At 40.1% G+C, this 16,099-nt stretch overlaps 1 protein-coding gene across 3 annotated transcripts in view; it reads left to right on the forward strand.

The window, feature by feature from the left end:
* The window catches only part of LOC143958928 (putative E3 ubiquitin-protein ligase DTX2), a 106,464-nt gene that overhangs the window by 56,534 nt on the left and 33,831 nt on the right, over window positions 1–16,099 (forward strand). For all 3 annotated transcript variants that reach the window (XM_077467913.1, XM_077467915.1, XM_077467914.1), the window contains exons 3-4: window positions 7,718–8,282; window positions 10,501–10,559. In XM_077467913.1, the coding sequence (XP_077324039.1) occupies window positions 7,718–8,282; window positions 10,501–10,559 (624 nt within the window). The remainder of the gene's footprint in view (window positions 1–7,717; window positions 8,283–10,500; window positions 10,560–16,099) is intronic.

Below are 16,099 nucleotides of genomic sequence, written 5' to 3' on the forward strand. Positions count from 1 at the left end.
CAATCTACATTTTAACATAACATGTCTATTCCTGGTCGTATTTGATAATGGCACAAATTTGCTTGGTGATCCGGGGCAAAGTTATGACTTGTGTGGACCTTCTAATTCTGAGTGACTGCACAGTTGGACATTTAAACACTGAGCACAGTTATCTGGAGCTGCCAAATAGGGCACTCATATCTGTAGGCCCACAATGGCAAAGGCTGGGGCTTGGCTTAGTAACCCCACACTCTCATTGTTAGCCTGAGGACAGTACGTAAATATCAGCATCAGCCTGGACCTGTTTCTGTGGCTCCCCACATTGCCTCCTACCATTACCCAGAGACCATTTAGTCTCTAGGGGTATGAGAGGAGACCTCAAGGGTTTGAAGAAAAAGTAAGTGGACAGTAGAGTTATCAGTGACACCATGTGCTATACTTATACAACCAATGGTAAGTATAACATTGACCTACATTGTACAGTGGGTATAGAAAAGATTCCCCCCGAAAGATATAACACCAACATGTCAGGGGAAAAAAAAAATCTAAAATTGAATCAATGAGTTGGAAAGAGGATCACCCCCTCCTAAAAATGTATTGTAAACTCGTTTAGGTGTCGCTAATCACCTTTTCAATAGCACACAAAGCCATTTGACTTTCAACTCTGATCAGCTGTGTTCATTTTGATTAGCTCAGCATGAAAACGGCTATCCTGGAGAATTTCTGTCCCTGGTAGTGCAAACAAATCAAATAAGCAACTATGGGTTGTAAGACACTGTCAAAAGTTCCCTGGGATAAAGTTGAGAAAAGGCACAAGTCAAGAGATGGATACAAAAAAATCTCAAAGGCCTTATCAATGCCTAGAAGCACAATGAAGTCTATTAATAAGAAATCGAAGGCCTTTGGTACAACACAGACCTTCCCTGGGTCAGGACATTGCTCCAAACTGGATGAATGAGCCAGGAGGGAGCTGGTCAGAGAGCCTACCAAGAGACATACAGCAACTCTGAAGCAGTTGCAGGAATTTTTCGACAAAGTGGTAATTGGGGGTTATTTATGAAAGGTAAATCCACTTGGCAATGAGTGCACTTGGAAGTGCAGTCGCTCTAAATCTAAGGGGTAGATCTGAAATGAGGGTCTGCTGATTTTATCATCCAATCATGTGCAAGCTAAAATGCTGTTTGTTATTTTCCTTGCATGTCCCCCTCGGATCTACAGCGACTGCACTTCCAAGTGCACTTGCAGTGCAAAGTGGATTTGCCCTTAGTAAATAACCCCCATGGTGTGCTTGTGACAACAATATCTCAAATTCTCCACAGATGTGGCCAGTATGGGAGGGTTGCACAAAAAAAGCTACTCCTCAAGAAGGGCCACATCCAGTCACCACTGAGCTTTGCCAAAACGCATCTAGAAGTTTCTGAGGCCACATGGAAAAAGGTGTTCTGATCAGATAAGACTAAAATTGAATTATTTGGCCTCAACACCAAACGATATGTCGGGCAAAAATCAATCCAAATAAAACCATTCCTACAGTAAAGTATGGGGGTGGTAATATCTTGGTATGAGGGTGTTTCTCTGCAGCAGGGACTGGAGTGCTTATCGGGATAGAAGACACAATGGATGGGGTAAAATATTGTCAAATTCTTGAGGAAAATCTGCTTCCCTCTGCCAGAAAGTTGTCAATAGGAAGGTTTACCTTCCAACATGGCAATGACCCAAAGCACACAGCAAAAAAGACCACACAGTGGTTCAAAGAGAAAAAGGTGAATGTGCTTGCATGGCCTAGTCAGAGTCCAGACTTGAACCCCGTTGAAAATCCATGGAATGACTTGAAGACTGCAGTCCACAAATGGTCACCATCAACTGAACTTGAGCAGTTCTGCAAAGAAGAGTGGGCAGGTATTGCAAAATCTAGATGTGCAAAGTTAGTAGAGACATAGCCCAACAGACTAAATCAGGGGTCTCAAACTTGTGGCCCTCCAGCTGTTGCAAAACTACAACTCCCATGAGGCATTGCAAGGCGGACAGTTACAAGCATGACTCGCACAGTCAGAGGCATGATGGGACTTGTAGTTCTGCAACAGCTGGAGGGCCACCAGTTTGAGACCCCTGGACTAAAGGCTGTAATTAAAGCAAAAGGTGGTTCAACAAAATACTGACGCACAAGGGGGCGATCCTTTTTCCAACTTAGTGATTCTGTTTTTGATTTTTGATTTTTTTTTTTTTTTTTCTGACATGTTGCACTAGTAAATACAGCCAGATAAAACAAAAACGGTGTCTCTTCATTTCAGGATGAAAAGCAAAATAAATGTGATTATTTTAAAGGGGGGTGATTCTTTTCTATACACATTGTATTTGTGTTTTTCACTGTGTTTCCTTTTTAATGTACATTTGTTGACCTTATTACATGTCATAAAGGTAGGTAGGTTTTATTTTTATTATGTAAATGGTATTGAATGTTTGTTTATCATCAGGTACATATAGGAAAGTATTGAAGAAAGTAGGTGGGGCATGTAGAACATATAGAAAAAAAATCTATTTCCCTCCTAATATCAGCCAGCACCATGAACTGCTACTATGAGCTTCATCCATCAGAGACCTAAATGTGAAGGATTAGCCCTGGGAATAGTAGGCAGATTGTCTCAGCTGTTTTATAGAAGAAGCTGAGTCAGCAGAGAGGCTAACTGGCTCGAACCATTGCTCGAACAACGCTGGCTAATCCTGTCTTGCATCTGCATTTCTGGAGTATTAAAACAGAAGATATGCCAACAAAACTAGCTACAGCTTTGTTCAGGCTTTACGCTTGGGGGTCCTAATTGGCATCAAAACGCAGCATAGATTTTTTTTTTTTTTTTTTTTGCTTTTTCTCTTCTCTAGAAATGCTGAGGACAGTTTATACTATGACTTATTAAATTAAATTCTGCTTAATATTTCAGAACACTTAAACTGTTAGAATTTGCTGTAGTCTGCTGGCTTTTTGTGTTTTACAGCTTATGCATTATGCAACCCTTCACTTGATGTTCTCTTTTTCTCTGTGCTGCCAGTTACGGCATATAAATGAAATGAGGGTTCTCTTATCTAGCCAGAGATTTCTCATGATTCCAGCTTCTCCAAGCAGGTAAATGTTACCGACAGCAGGGCTTCTCTGCTACAGTTGACAGATCTTGATCTTACAGATCTGCAATTATGTATTTTTTTTTTTTTAAAGAAACTTGTCTAAATACAGAGACCGGGTGTTACAGTAATGAACACACTAGAGAGTTATATAGTATATTGGGTGGCACAGTGGTGTGGTGGGTAGCACTCTTGTCTAGCAGTAAAAAAGGTCACTGGTTGGAATCATGACACTACCTGCCTGGAGTTTGCATGTTTTCTCTGTGGGTTTCCTCCGGGTACTCCGGTTTCCTCCCACACTCAAAAGACATGCTGGTAGGTTAATTGGCTTCTGTCTAAATTGGCCCTAGTGTATGTATATGAGTTAGGGACATTAGATTGTAAGCTCCTTGAGGGTAGGGACCGATGTGAATGTACAATGTATTGTAAAGCGCTGCGTAAATTGCCGGGCACTATATATGTACCTTAAATAATAATATACAAATCGATGACATGCCATCCATGAACAGAGAGATCAGAATCAAGAAGCGGAACGTTAAGATTTTACAAAACATATTACAGAGAGTGGGCTTAGCTGTACAGTATATTAATGCCAGCTGGAGCTCTAAACGGGAGTGATATGAACATTAGTAGAGGAAAAGAATGAAGGAGAAAGAGAAAATAAACCTAAAAAATAGAGATCTATGTAGTCCTGCACAGCCCAACACCATGGATCGTCACTGCTGTCCCTTATTATGGAATGGGCACAAATGCCCCATAATGAGTAATTTAACCACTTCTTCAGCCCCAGAAAATTCCACCTTCATGACCAAGCCATTTTTTTGAAAAGCAGCACTGTGTTGCTTTAACGGACAATTGTGCGGCCACAAAATGTATGTCCTTTTCCCCACAAATGGAGCTCTCTATAGGGAAGTATTGCTCCATTGGTTTTTGTTGGGGTTCCCGGGAGGAATAGTGCCCCATCGTTGGGGTTCCCGGGAGGAATAGTGCCCCATCGTTGGGGTTCCCGGGAGGAATAGTGCCCCATCGTTGGGGTTCCCGGGAGGAATAGTGCCCCATCGTTGGGGTTCCCGGGAGGAATAGTGCCCCATCGTTGGGGTTCCCGCGGGGTGAATAGTGCCCCATCATTGGGGTTCCCGCGGGGTGAATAGTGCCCCATCGTTGGGGTTCCCGCGGGGTGAATAGTGCCCCATCGTTGGGGTTCCCGCGGGGTGAATAGTGCCCCATCGTTGGGGTTCCCGCGGGGTGAATAGTGCCCCATCGTTGGGGTTCCCGCGGGGTGAATAGTGCCCCATCGTTGGGGTTCCCGCGGGGTGAATAGTGCCCCATCGTTGGGGTTCCCGCGGGGTGAATAGTGCCCCATCGTTGGGGTTCCCGCGGGGTGAATAGTGCCCCATCGTTGGGGTTCCCGCGGGGTGAATAGTGCCCCATCGTTGGGGTTCCCGCGGGGTGAATAGTGCCCCATCGTTGGGGTTCCCGCGGGGTGAATAGTGCCCCATCGTTGGGGTTCCCGCGGGGTGAATAGTGCCCCATCGTTGGTGTTTCCCGGGAGGAATAGTGCCCCATCATTGGTGTTTTTTTTTTTTTTTTTTTTTTTTTTTTTTCATTATTTTAAATAAAGAAAAAATGGCATATTACGTTTTTTTTTTAATTATTTTTTTTCAATTAATGGAAAAAATAATCGACCAACTAATCGATTCTGAAAATAATCGTTAGTTGCAGCCCTAGCTTAGACACCCTTCAGTTGAGTTGAGCTACTTTGAGTTGATGTGTTTATTATCTAACTTTGGCCCTGAGAGCAGTTCTTTAACAGATTTTAAGTATATATGATAACCTAGGGCAGTGGTCTCCAAACTGTGTCTGCCTTTATCTGGCCTTTGGGGCACTGTTCATCTTGCTGATAGACAATGTTCCTCCCACTGACACCAGCGATGGGGCACTATTGCTCACACGGATACCAATGATGGTGTACTATTCCTCCCACTGACACCAATGTGATGGGGCACTATTTCACTGATACCAACAATGGGGTACTATTCTTCCCACTGACACCTACGTTGGGGCAATTTTCCCACCACTGACACCAACAATGGGGTACCATGCCTCCCACTCACACCAACATCTGGCCCCCCTTAAATCTGACAAACATAAACTGGTCCTTTTGTTTAGAAAGTTTGGAGACCCCTGACCTAGGCTAATAAAATGAAGGCAGAGTTATTAGAGCCTATTCACATACCGGCTTTACTATTCATGTTGCTTAACTTCCCACTACAAAAGGTTGATACTGCTTCATCGTGGACAATAATGAATTTCAGATATCTGCAGTTACATAGTGTGCGCTCTGAGGAAGCACGGCAAAACTTGTTTTGCGCAGCAGTTTGTGTGTGCGTTATGCCTCATTACTGTGCTGAAACCGTATGAAAACCTAGGGTCGTTTAACGTGCAGTGCAGATTTATCAACAGTCCTAAAAATAGCTTTACAATCTTCCCAGCCCTCCGCTTTGACTCCTGCATGTGTGTGGCTCTACCTTAAAGAAGACGTTTATTAGGTTATGGGTAAATTAAGTCAGCAGCTACAAATACTGTAGCTACCAACCTTTAAGAAATCATAGTTTACCGGCCCATAGAGTCCAGCACCGTCTCTCCCGTGCAGCCAATTCTTCTGAGGGCTTCTGCACCCTTTGCTCTGGCTGTGGTTTCCAGATGTCTCACAGCCGACCCCCTACTACGCATGCGTGAGATCATGGCATACAATGGGACTGGTCCTGCAGCCTCCTGAGATTTGTGAAGTAATCCCTGAATGCTATTGGGGAGGTCACATCCTCCTTTCCTAGGCAAAGAAATAGGAAGATGGGCGTGGGTACCAGGGAATAAATGTACCCACTCTCCGAAAGCAACTACCTTATCTGGCAAGCCTTAGGGAGAAAAGGTGCAGAAACGTAAGATTTTTTTTTTCCTAACCTATTCATTTTCTTATCTCCCTCTAGTCTTGTATGAAAATAAAATAATGTGTTCACAATGTGCCTGATGTGGAATTCCATGTACAAATAAAAAATGACAATGCCAACCAGTGTGTAACACAGAACACACCAACCTTGGCAAGTCCTAAAAAAATTTGTGGGGACGCTCAACCATGGAGGGAAAATCTCTGGCTAGCAAATAAGTATATTAGGGGTTTGTTATCAGCGTAGCAGCCTCTTGTACTTTTCTGGTTTTAGTAATACCCAATGTCATTCAACCCATTTCTTGGGGGGGGTTTGGGTGGCAACCACACCCTGGGAGGGACCAATCTTCCAGCTGCTCTGGGATGGAGACTGATGTTGAGTATGATGCCCTCAATACCTAGACATCATTAACTGTTGTTTCCTGAACATCCATCACTACAAGAAGAATAGGAGGAGGAGACATCTTGGGGATGTCACATGACCAAACGAATGACTACTGCGTATAAGGTATGTATAAATAAAATGAAAAAAATGGTGGCATACTCTGAGGAGGGTCAGATGGATCTCTCCAACCTGGAGTGTGGCTTTAAGGGACAACCTGAGAAGTGTTGAGACTAAGGTACATTTTTGACTTTAGGTCCACTCTTAACGGTAATGTTTCGTCTATGTATCTTGTTATGCACTTTTTTCTGTTTGCCTTAAAGTGATACTGAGCACACACTGTTTAATTTCAATTATGCCTTCTTTCTGTATGTGGATAATTATTTGATTAAAAAAAGTTTTAAGTACCTTTTTTTTTTTTTTTTTTATTTTTTTTTTTTATTTATTTTTTTCCCTTAACGATATACAGCTGTCACATGACCCACATCTTTCCTAACCTGTCCACAGAGAAACATAAGCAGAAAGCTTCTAGTCCTCTGCTGCTGGTCACATGCTCAAAATACAAAAACAGCCTTTGAATTACAGACTAAAACTATTTAATATCAATAACCTTTTTTAAATTGTCATAGAAATATATATTTGAAATCAATTATTATTATTTTTTTTTTTTTTTAGTTTTGTGGACGAATTTCTGCCAGTCACAGGCTGTGTCACACCCCTCCAGGCTGTGTCTTACAATAAGAGGGAGGTGAAGCCACCATTAATCTACACAATAATTAATACATACATACATACATTAATCTATGTAATATTCCTCCCCTTGTGTTAAGCGGGCATGGAGGAGGGAGTGAGTGGGTTGTTGTTTATCACTGTACCTACGCCCACATGTGTGACTCTATAGTCACATGGGTTGCACAGATGTGATAGGAAGGAAATGCTCAAGTTAGAAATACACTGAAAACTGAGCATGTGCACTAGCTGTCAACACTGCTCTGCAAAATCCCCAACTGCAGTGGGGACATGGACAGGTGATAGAGAATAACAGGATAAATCGGGTTTTCTGCAGAATACAGAAAAAAATCCCATACCGAGTCTGAACAGCATGTAATACGGCATTTATTTTAAATTTGAATGATGTGGGTTTAATGACACTCTCTGAGCTTGTTAATCAAACACTTATCTTGAGTGTTGTAGCAGAAGTTCTTGCACACATCCTCCACACTTCACACCGTTATGTACTTGTAGCTTCAATAATTTATCGGGATATGCTTTTGCTAATCACTTTGTCTGTTTCTTAGGAACTATGCGATCTATCAGAAAAAACCTCTGTCCATTAGACTCTGCTCCAGCTAAGGGCATTTTCTGGGAGTGGATAAATGATGATGGATGCTGGACAGCTTATGAAACACACATCTGCATGTTGCTGGAGGAGAAGTTTAGTAATAGAATCCCCTCTGTAGACCTTGGAATAGTTGGACTCCCCTACCTTGTTGACTTTCAATCACTTGTACAAATAAATCACGTCACTGGATATAAACGAAGTGTTCAACGAACCCTTGGTACACCTTATCCTCAAACTCCAAAGGCAGGACCTGCACATAAGGCAATGGCATGTGCTTGCCACCAGTGTGTGGCAGGCAGTCACGCGGGGCCTATGCATCGGTATCGACATTCCATGATCAATCTGCCTACAGCCTCAAATTACCAGAGCGGTGGCCGAACAACCATGAACACTGTTGGGTATTTACCATATCTCAAACCTACCATGACCAGTGCAAAGTCAGCACCAAAGCTTAATAGCACATGGGTACCACCCGCTGCGCAATTGCAACTTCCCGGTCCATCTTCCGCCAATGGAATCGGGTAACTGATCTTTTACATGATTTGTTTGTATAGATATAATAGGACTAGTGCAATTCTTACTGTAAACCTAGGTATTGTGTGTGTGTGTGTGTGTGTGTATATGTATGTGTGTATATATATATATATATATATATATATATATATATATATATATATATATATATATATATATACATTATAATGTGTGTGCGTGTGTATATATGTATGTATATAATGTGTGTGTGTGTGTGTGTGTGTGTGTGTGTATATGTATGTGTGTGTATGTATATATATATATATATGTATATGTATATGTATATGTATATGTATATATATATATATATATATATATGTATATGTGTGTGTGTGTGTGTGTGTGTATATATATATATATATATATATATATATATATATATATATATATATATATATATATATATATATATAATTTAATGTGTGTGTGTATAATCTCTGTAAATTAAAAATGCTTTCAGAAATCGTGTTTAATATTTTATTTCTATCAATTAACAAAATGGAAAGTAGGTGAACAGAAGAGAAAACCAAATTAAATCCATATTTGGTGTGACCACCCTTTGCCTTCAAAATCGCATCAGTTCTTCTTGGTATACTTGCACGCAGTTTTTGATGGAACTCAGCAAGTAAGTTGTTCCAAACATCTTGGAGGACTAACCACAAATCTCCTGTGGATGTAGGCTGCCTCAAATCCCTCAGTCTTTTCATGTTTCCACCCCAGACAGACTCAATAGTGTTGAGATCAGGATAAAAGAATAGTGGTGCACCATACACATACAATAAAGTAATGGAGATGTACAGAATCCTAGTAGGCCAGTATTAGAAGTACCTGCTGGCAGTAACCAAACTAAAAAAAACAACGCGATACTGTCTAATGGTGAACAAGTAATAACATCACAACAATGAGAAAAAACATAAGAAAATAAGTGTGAACAGTAGCCAAATTTCCAACGCGTGATGTGAATTTTCACTTGGGATACATGCACTTTAGTTCACGTATTGCAAGTCTGGCTATTGGCAACACTGCTTTTCTTATAATTTTTTGCACATTGCTCTCTGATGTTTTTTTGATTAGCCAGTGCTGTGTTTTTTCCATACATTTTTCAGTCTGGTAATCGCCAGCACCTACTTTTGGGATATTGAGAAAAACATAAGTAAATAAGTGTGAACAGTAGCCAAATTTCCAATGCATGAAGTTAAATCAATATCCCAAAAGTAGGTGCTGGCTCCCACAGAGCCCTGATCATATCAAGTCTGGGATTGCACGAAGAGACAGCCCACATCAACAGAAGATCTGTGATTAGATCTCCAATATGTTTAGAACAATCTACCTGCCCTGTCCCTTCATAAACTGTGTGCAAGTGTACCTAGAAGACTTGATGCTGTTTTGAAGCCAAAGGTTAGTCGCACCAAATATTGATTTGATTTAGCTTTTTATTCTGCTCACTCATATCAGATTTTGTAAATTGATAAGAACAAACAATTAAAATCTAATGAAAACATTCTTGCGTTACAGCATCATTTCTTCACACCTGCCTACAACTTTTGCTGTGTGTATTCAATTTTATATTTTTTAAGTTTTTTGGATAGAGTGTAGAGGGGTTAGAATGCTTGTCAGTTTTTATTGCCGTTTGTGCCCCCGTTAAGGAGATTCAGCCTTTCTATTTGTCCTGTTTACCGTTATCAGTGAAAGTAAAAGAAAATCCCAAATTTTGGGATGTCCCCAGAAAAGTGGGGAAATCTTCCAGTGGGGGGACACTAGTTCTGGTGACCTGGAGGTCCCCAAGGAATTCCCTAAATTTGCAGGGATTTTCTCTCACTTCCTGTTTGTCTATGGGACAAGAGGTTCCTGTTTGTCTATGGGACAAGAGGTGAAGGGAAATCTCCGCAATGGGATGCAAATGGCAAAAAAATAATAATCTGACACGGGTTATAACTCTTCTTGGCTCTATCCAAAATGTGAAAAAAAAAAAAAATCATTTTACCTATAGTTCCACTTTAAGATGGCCGGGGCTAGAAATGGTAGCATGGAGACATGGATAGATGGGTCTGTTTGCTCTGAATATTAAAGATGACTTAAATAGCTTTCTCAGTTTGTGGTGCTCAGAATAGATAAATTCCACTTTTAAAATTTATGTTAAAATAAAATATAAGGTATTTATTTGTTTATAGTATATTGAACTTTTTTTTTTTTTCCTCCTCAAAGTATTCAGTCAGTCCCAGTGCAAATTCAGAAGTCCAGCTCTATGAATCAGGCGTTTGCAGGTAAAATAGTATTATTTAAATGATCTTAATATACCATTACCTTTTGTAAGCACATAGGTTTTAGAGTCACATTTTCAATTTTTTTATTTATTTTTTGAGTGGAAAGATGAAGGCAGCAAGCCGTAAGGTTTGGTCCAAAATTTTATATATATATATATATATATATATAATATATATAAAAAATTTTGTCACATTAAAAGGAATCTTATCCAGAATTGAAAGCCAGCACGGTTCGGGGGTTACAAACACTCTACATCAGGGCTACAGTTTTGCAATTTTAAATAACAGGTGTTCTAGTTACACAAAATGTGTTCTATGAAAATAAATGATTTATTGGGGACAAAGATCTAATATTGGCTAAATTCATAAAAGCATGTATAGTAAAAAAAAAAAAAAAAATTCATTCAGAAGATTTTAAGTTACCACAGTTGATGAGTATGTCCATAGAGTGTCATACTGTATTACTATATATCAATAGTATAACTGTTTTCAATATATAATTAAAATTATAGTAGGTCTAGCAAAATAATAGAAATGTGTGGTTTGTGTGATAGACAAAAGTAAAATAGACCAATTTTCAATTGCAGTAAACCCTTATACACTTACCGGCCACTTTATTAGGTACACCTATTCAATTGCTTGGTAACACAAATCAGCCAGTCACATGGCAGTAACTCAATGCATTTAGGAATGTAGACATGAAAACGACTTGCAGAGATTCAAACTGAGCATCAGAATGGCAAAGAAAGGGGATTTAAAGCGGTTCTGCACTCGTGAAAAAAAAAAATCTGTTTTAAGCTTTAAAATGTATCTATTGAAATAAATATGCTTACTTTTCCAGCATTTCTCAGTGCAACATGCCAGTTTTTCCTCCAAATTTTACTTTATTTTTAGTGTTCGGCAGATCTAATTTTTTGTGTGGGCATTTGAAGCTTACAAGCAATAACTTCCTCTTTCCAGTCTTTGCTAGGAACCAGCATGCTTTGCTGCAGCTACGCGCGGTGCAAATCCAGAATGTTGTCAGTACAACGGCGTGATGACGTCACGTCCGCGAAATCTTGCGAGATTTCGCCAGTCTAAGCCGCAATGTCTCCTGGGATTACTTGGACGAGATCCCAGGAGACAGTGCGGGGATCAGCGGAAGTGATGCTGATCCCCGCATAAGACCGCCCATAGCCGCAGGGGATGAAGAGAAAAAAATAAAGATAACGACAGGTGGGATAAATAAAAATGAAGGGGCATTAGGCAATGTGTGGACTGTAGCAAAAACAATCGCAGTAAGATAATAAAATGTGTGCAGAACCGCTTTAAGTTACTTTGAACGTGGCATGGTCGTTAGTGCCAGACAGGCTGGTCTGGGTATTTCAAAAACTGCTGGGATTTTCACGCACAACCATCCCTAGGGTTTACAGAGAATGGTCAGAAAAAGAAGATATCCAGATAGCAGCAGTTACACGTAAGGAAAATTCTTTGTAGAGGTCAGAGGAGAATGCGCAGACTGGTTCAAGATGATAGACAACAGTAACTCAAATAACTACTTATTACAACCAAGGTATGCAGAATACCATGTTTGAGCACACAGCACATCAAACTTTGAAGCAGATGGGCTATAGCAGCAGAAGACCATACCTGCTGCCACTCCTGCTAAGAACAGGAAACTGAGGCTATATTTTTCACAGGCTCACCAAAAGACTGGAGAAACGTCTGGTCTGAGTCTCGATTTCAGCTGCAACATTCAGATAGTAGGGTCAGAGGTTGGCTAAACAACCTGAAAGCATGGATCCATCCTGCCTTGTATCACCGGTTTAGGCTGCTGGTTGTGGCGGTGTAATGGTGTAGGGCAGGGATATGCAATTAGCAGACCTCCAGCTGTTGCAGGACTGCAAGTCACATGAGTCACTGCAAGACTCTGACAGCCACAAGCATGACACCCAGAGGCAGGGGCACAATGGGACTTGTAGTTTTGCAACAGCTGGAGGTCTGTTAATTGCATATCCCTGATGTAGGGGATATTTTTTTGGCACACTGTGAGCCCCTTAGTACCAACTGAGCATCAATTAAACGTCACGGCCTACCTAAATATTGTTGCTGACCATGTCAATCCGATTATGACTACAATGTGCCCATCTTCTGATTATTCAGCAGGATAATGCACCATGTCACAAAGCTCAAATCATCTCACCACTGGTTTCTTGAACATGACAATCGGATCCCTGTACTCCAATGACCTCCACAGTCACCAAATGTCAATCCAATAGAGCACAGATGTGGTGGAATGGAAGATTCCCATCATAGATGTGCAGCCAGAAAATCTGCAGCAACTACGTTATGCTATCATGTCAATATGGACCAAAATCTCTGTAGATGGTTTCCATCACCTTGTTGAATCTATGCCCCAAAGAATTAAGGCAGTTCTGAAGGCAAAAGGGGGTCCAACCCGGTACTAGCAAGATGTACCTAATAAAGTGGCCGGTGAGTGTATAATACAAAATAGAACCCTTTATAATAGAAATAAAAGAGACCTCTAAACAATAAAAGTAGGCCTTTTATATAGTACAAAACATACCATAAAAGTAAAGGAGATCTTTAAATCAATAAAAGTAGACTTGTATAATATCATCATAATGGTTTATCATTTTTATGTTGTCTTTCAAATGATTCTAAAATGCATAGATTCATACATTGTAACTAGAATAACTGTTATTTAACGCCGATTGTAGCTCTGCTAGGAAGTGTGCATAACCCCCAAAATTGTGTTGGGTGACAACTCTTGATAAGAATCTTTTTGTTGTTGCAAGCAGCCAAATAGCCACTTGTCCTAGTACCCATTTATATCTGTAGACATGCCTAACCTAAGCCCAAATCTACAGATGATATCCCCTTGTATTTCAATAGATCTATCATGGGACAGCTTGTCATGTCAGCAATATGAATGGGTGCGAGGAATAATATCCTCTCAGATTTCAATCCGTCCCTCCATTAGAATATCTATACGATTCACAGATATATATATATATATATATATATATATATATATATATATATATATATATATATATATATATATATATATATATATATATATATATTATGCTTTGAATAACTTCAGGCTTTGGTGGTGACCACCACCCTTGTATTGCTGCAGTTAAAGCCGGTCTTGACTTCATTTCTTTGTAATGCTGTGAAAATGTTTTCTTAGAAGTACTGCATTGGTGACTTCATATGTATCATTGAGGGATGAATCTTCACCCCCTACAATGCAATGTCAATAATAGTACACCATGATGAATGATGTCGCATATAAACAAAAATAGGGCTGCTTCTCATTCATCTTTATGTTGAAATGTCTAAAACAGCCATTCTCAACCAGGGTTCCGTGGAACCCTAGGCTTCCTCAAGAGGTGGTCCTTGAGCTGTGGCTGATTTACCTCATGTTTGATGGTGCCTACATACTTCTGAGCCATACTACATGGAGGAGCCAGTGGTATGACACCAATGATCTTTTATAGCTCTCTCTAAGAGGGCCATTCTTACCACCACTGTAAAAAAGGGCATTCTTCTCACTAACCACCAAAGTAAGGGGCATTGTTCCCACTGACCTTCAATGAATGGGTTTTTATCAGGGGTTCCCCCGAGACCTGAAAAAGTATTTTGAGGGTTTCCCTGGGGTAAAAAGGTTGAGAAAGGCTGGTCTGAAAGTTTTAGTAAATGTTCAGCACAGATGCCTCTAAGGCCCCATCCACAGGATCAGATTTTCTGCAGATTTTTGTCTTCGTATTTACCAAAACCATGTAGTAGAAGGACCTGCCTGATTGCATACAAATTGAAACTCCTAAGGTATCACCTCATATTATATGGTTTTGGTAAATCTGAAGACAAAAATCAGCAGAAAATCTGATAGTGTGTATGGGGCTTAACAAAGGCCATGTGATTATCCACAAATCAAAAACTTGGCAAGGGAATCTTGTCTGAAGAGATTAATTAGAAAGTGTCCACAGCGGACTATAAACAACCCTCCTGAGAGATGCAGCAGCCATTTTCTTAAACTGCACAAGTGTTCCCAGTTATCAGTCATGTATGTTTTACAGCAGATCACAGGAGAGGCAATTCATATCGCATAGTTCAACCTCAGCAAGTTCAATTTCAAAAATCTTGAAATACGTTGTAAATGTATCCAAAAATATCCCTCGCTGTGCCAGGGATCAGTGTCCAGGGAGGTTAAACAAATTGTTTGATGGGACACCCTCTGTTGCTTGTTGCATCTGCAGCTTTGGATAACTTTTAGAAAATGCATATTAACGCCTAACACACAGTAATATTCACTAACACCTTTCTCTTGCTTTCTAGCCAGTTGCTGCAGTGTGGTTTTTCTCTTTTCGTGCCATGCATTTCTTTAGCATTTACCTGTACTGTAGGATTTTATCTCTTAGTGCGTTTTATATATTGAAAGTTGAACTAAAGACAAAATCGTTTCAGTTTGGATACTGTAAGGGAGGGTTACAACTCCCTGTCAGTTTTTTTTTGTTTGTTTCTGTTTCTCATTGGGGAAATTTCCCATCACTTCCTGTCCCATAGCCACAACAGGAAGTGAGAGGAAATCCTCCAAAGTGAGGTATTTATCACCAGAACTAGTGTCCCAATTGGAAGATTTCTTCTCTTACTTTTCTGGGGATAGCCCAAAAGCTGAGGTTTCCTTTCCTTTTGGGTGATAACCCCCAAACCAGACAATTGGAGACAGAAATAGAATACTGACAGGTGTTCTAATCCCTTTCCACTCTAAAGGCAAAACTACTTTTTAGTTTTGGATAGTTATACTTTACCATTATTTTATGTGCCTTTTTATAGCTACAAACATGCATATTTGGCCAGTTTTGAGCATGTTTAGATCTTTGGGTGCTCAGTTTATGACTGTGACCTGAACTGGAAATTTTCTAAATAATAGCGGATGTCAGCAGCAGGAATCGAAACATAAATGTTATTCGGGATCTCTACATACCTTTTTATTTGCCTCCATTGTGTGCCGCAAACCTCAAAAGGTACTTTTAAAAAGTAAAATCAGTATTTACTTATCTGAGTACCTTAGATTTGGAGGTCCAGAAGATTTCATGAGGAATGTACATGCACTGTAAAGCTGTTCCCTACTCACAAAGTCAAAAATGACTATAAACAGCATCTCGCACAAGTGAGTACACCCCTCATTTTAAATACTTTATTATATATTTTCATTTGAGAACACTGAAGAAATGACACTTTGCTACAATATAAAGTAGTGAGTGTACAGCTTGTATAACAGTGTAAATTTACTGTCCCCTCAAAATAACTCAACACACAGCCATTAATGTCTAAACCGCTGGCAACAAAAGAGTACACCCCTAAGTGAAAATGTCCAAATTGGGTATTTCACCAGAGCTTCAAAGGTTTTCACTGGAGTCCTTCTCCACTCTTCCATGATGACCTCTCGGAGCTGGTGGATGTTGATGACCTTGCACTCCTCCACCTTCTGTTTGGAGGATGCCCCACAGATGCTCAATTGGGCTTAG

Source organism: Lithobates pipiens, unplaced genomic scaffold (genome assembly GCF_037356315.1).
Source record: "Lithobates pipiens isolate NorthernLeopardFrog02 unplaced genomic scaffold, aLitPip1_a1.2 Scaffold_65, whole genome shotgun sequence".
In the NCBI taxonomy this organism is placed as follows: Eukaryota; Metazoa; Chordata; class Amphibia; order Anura; family Ranidae; genus Lithobates; species Lithobates pipiens.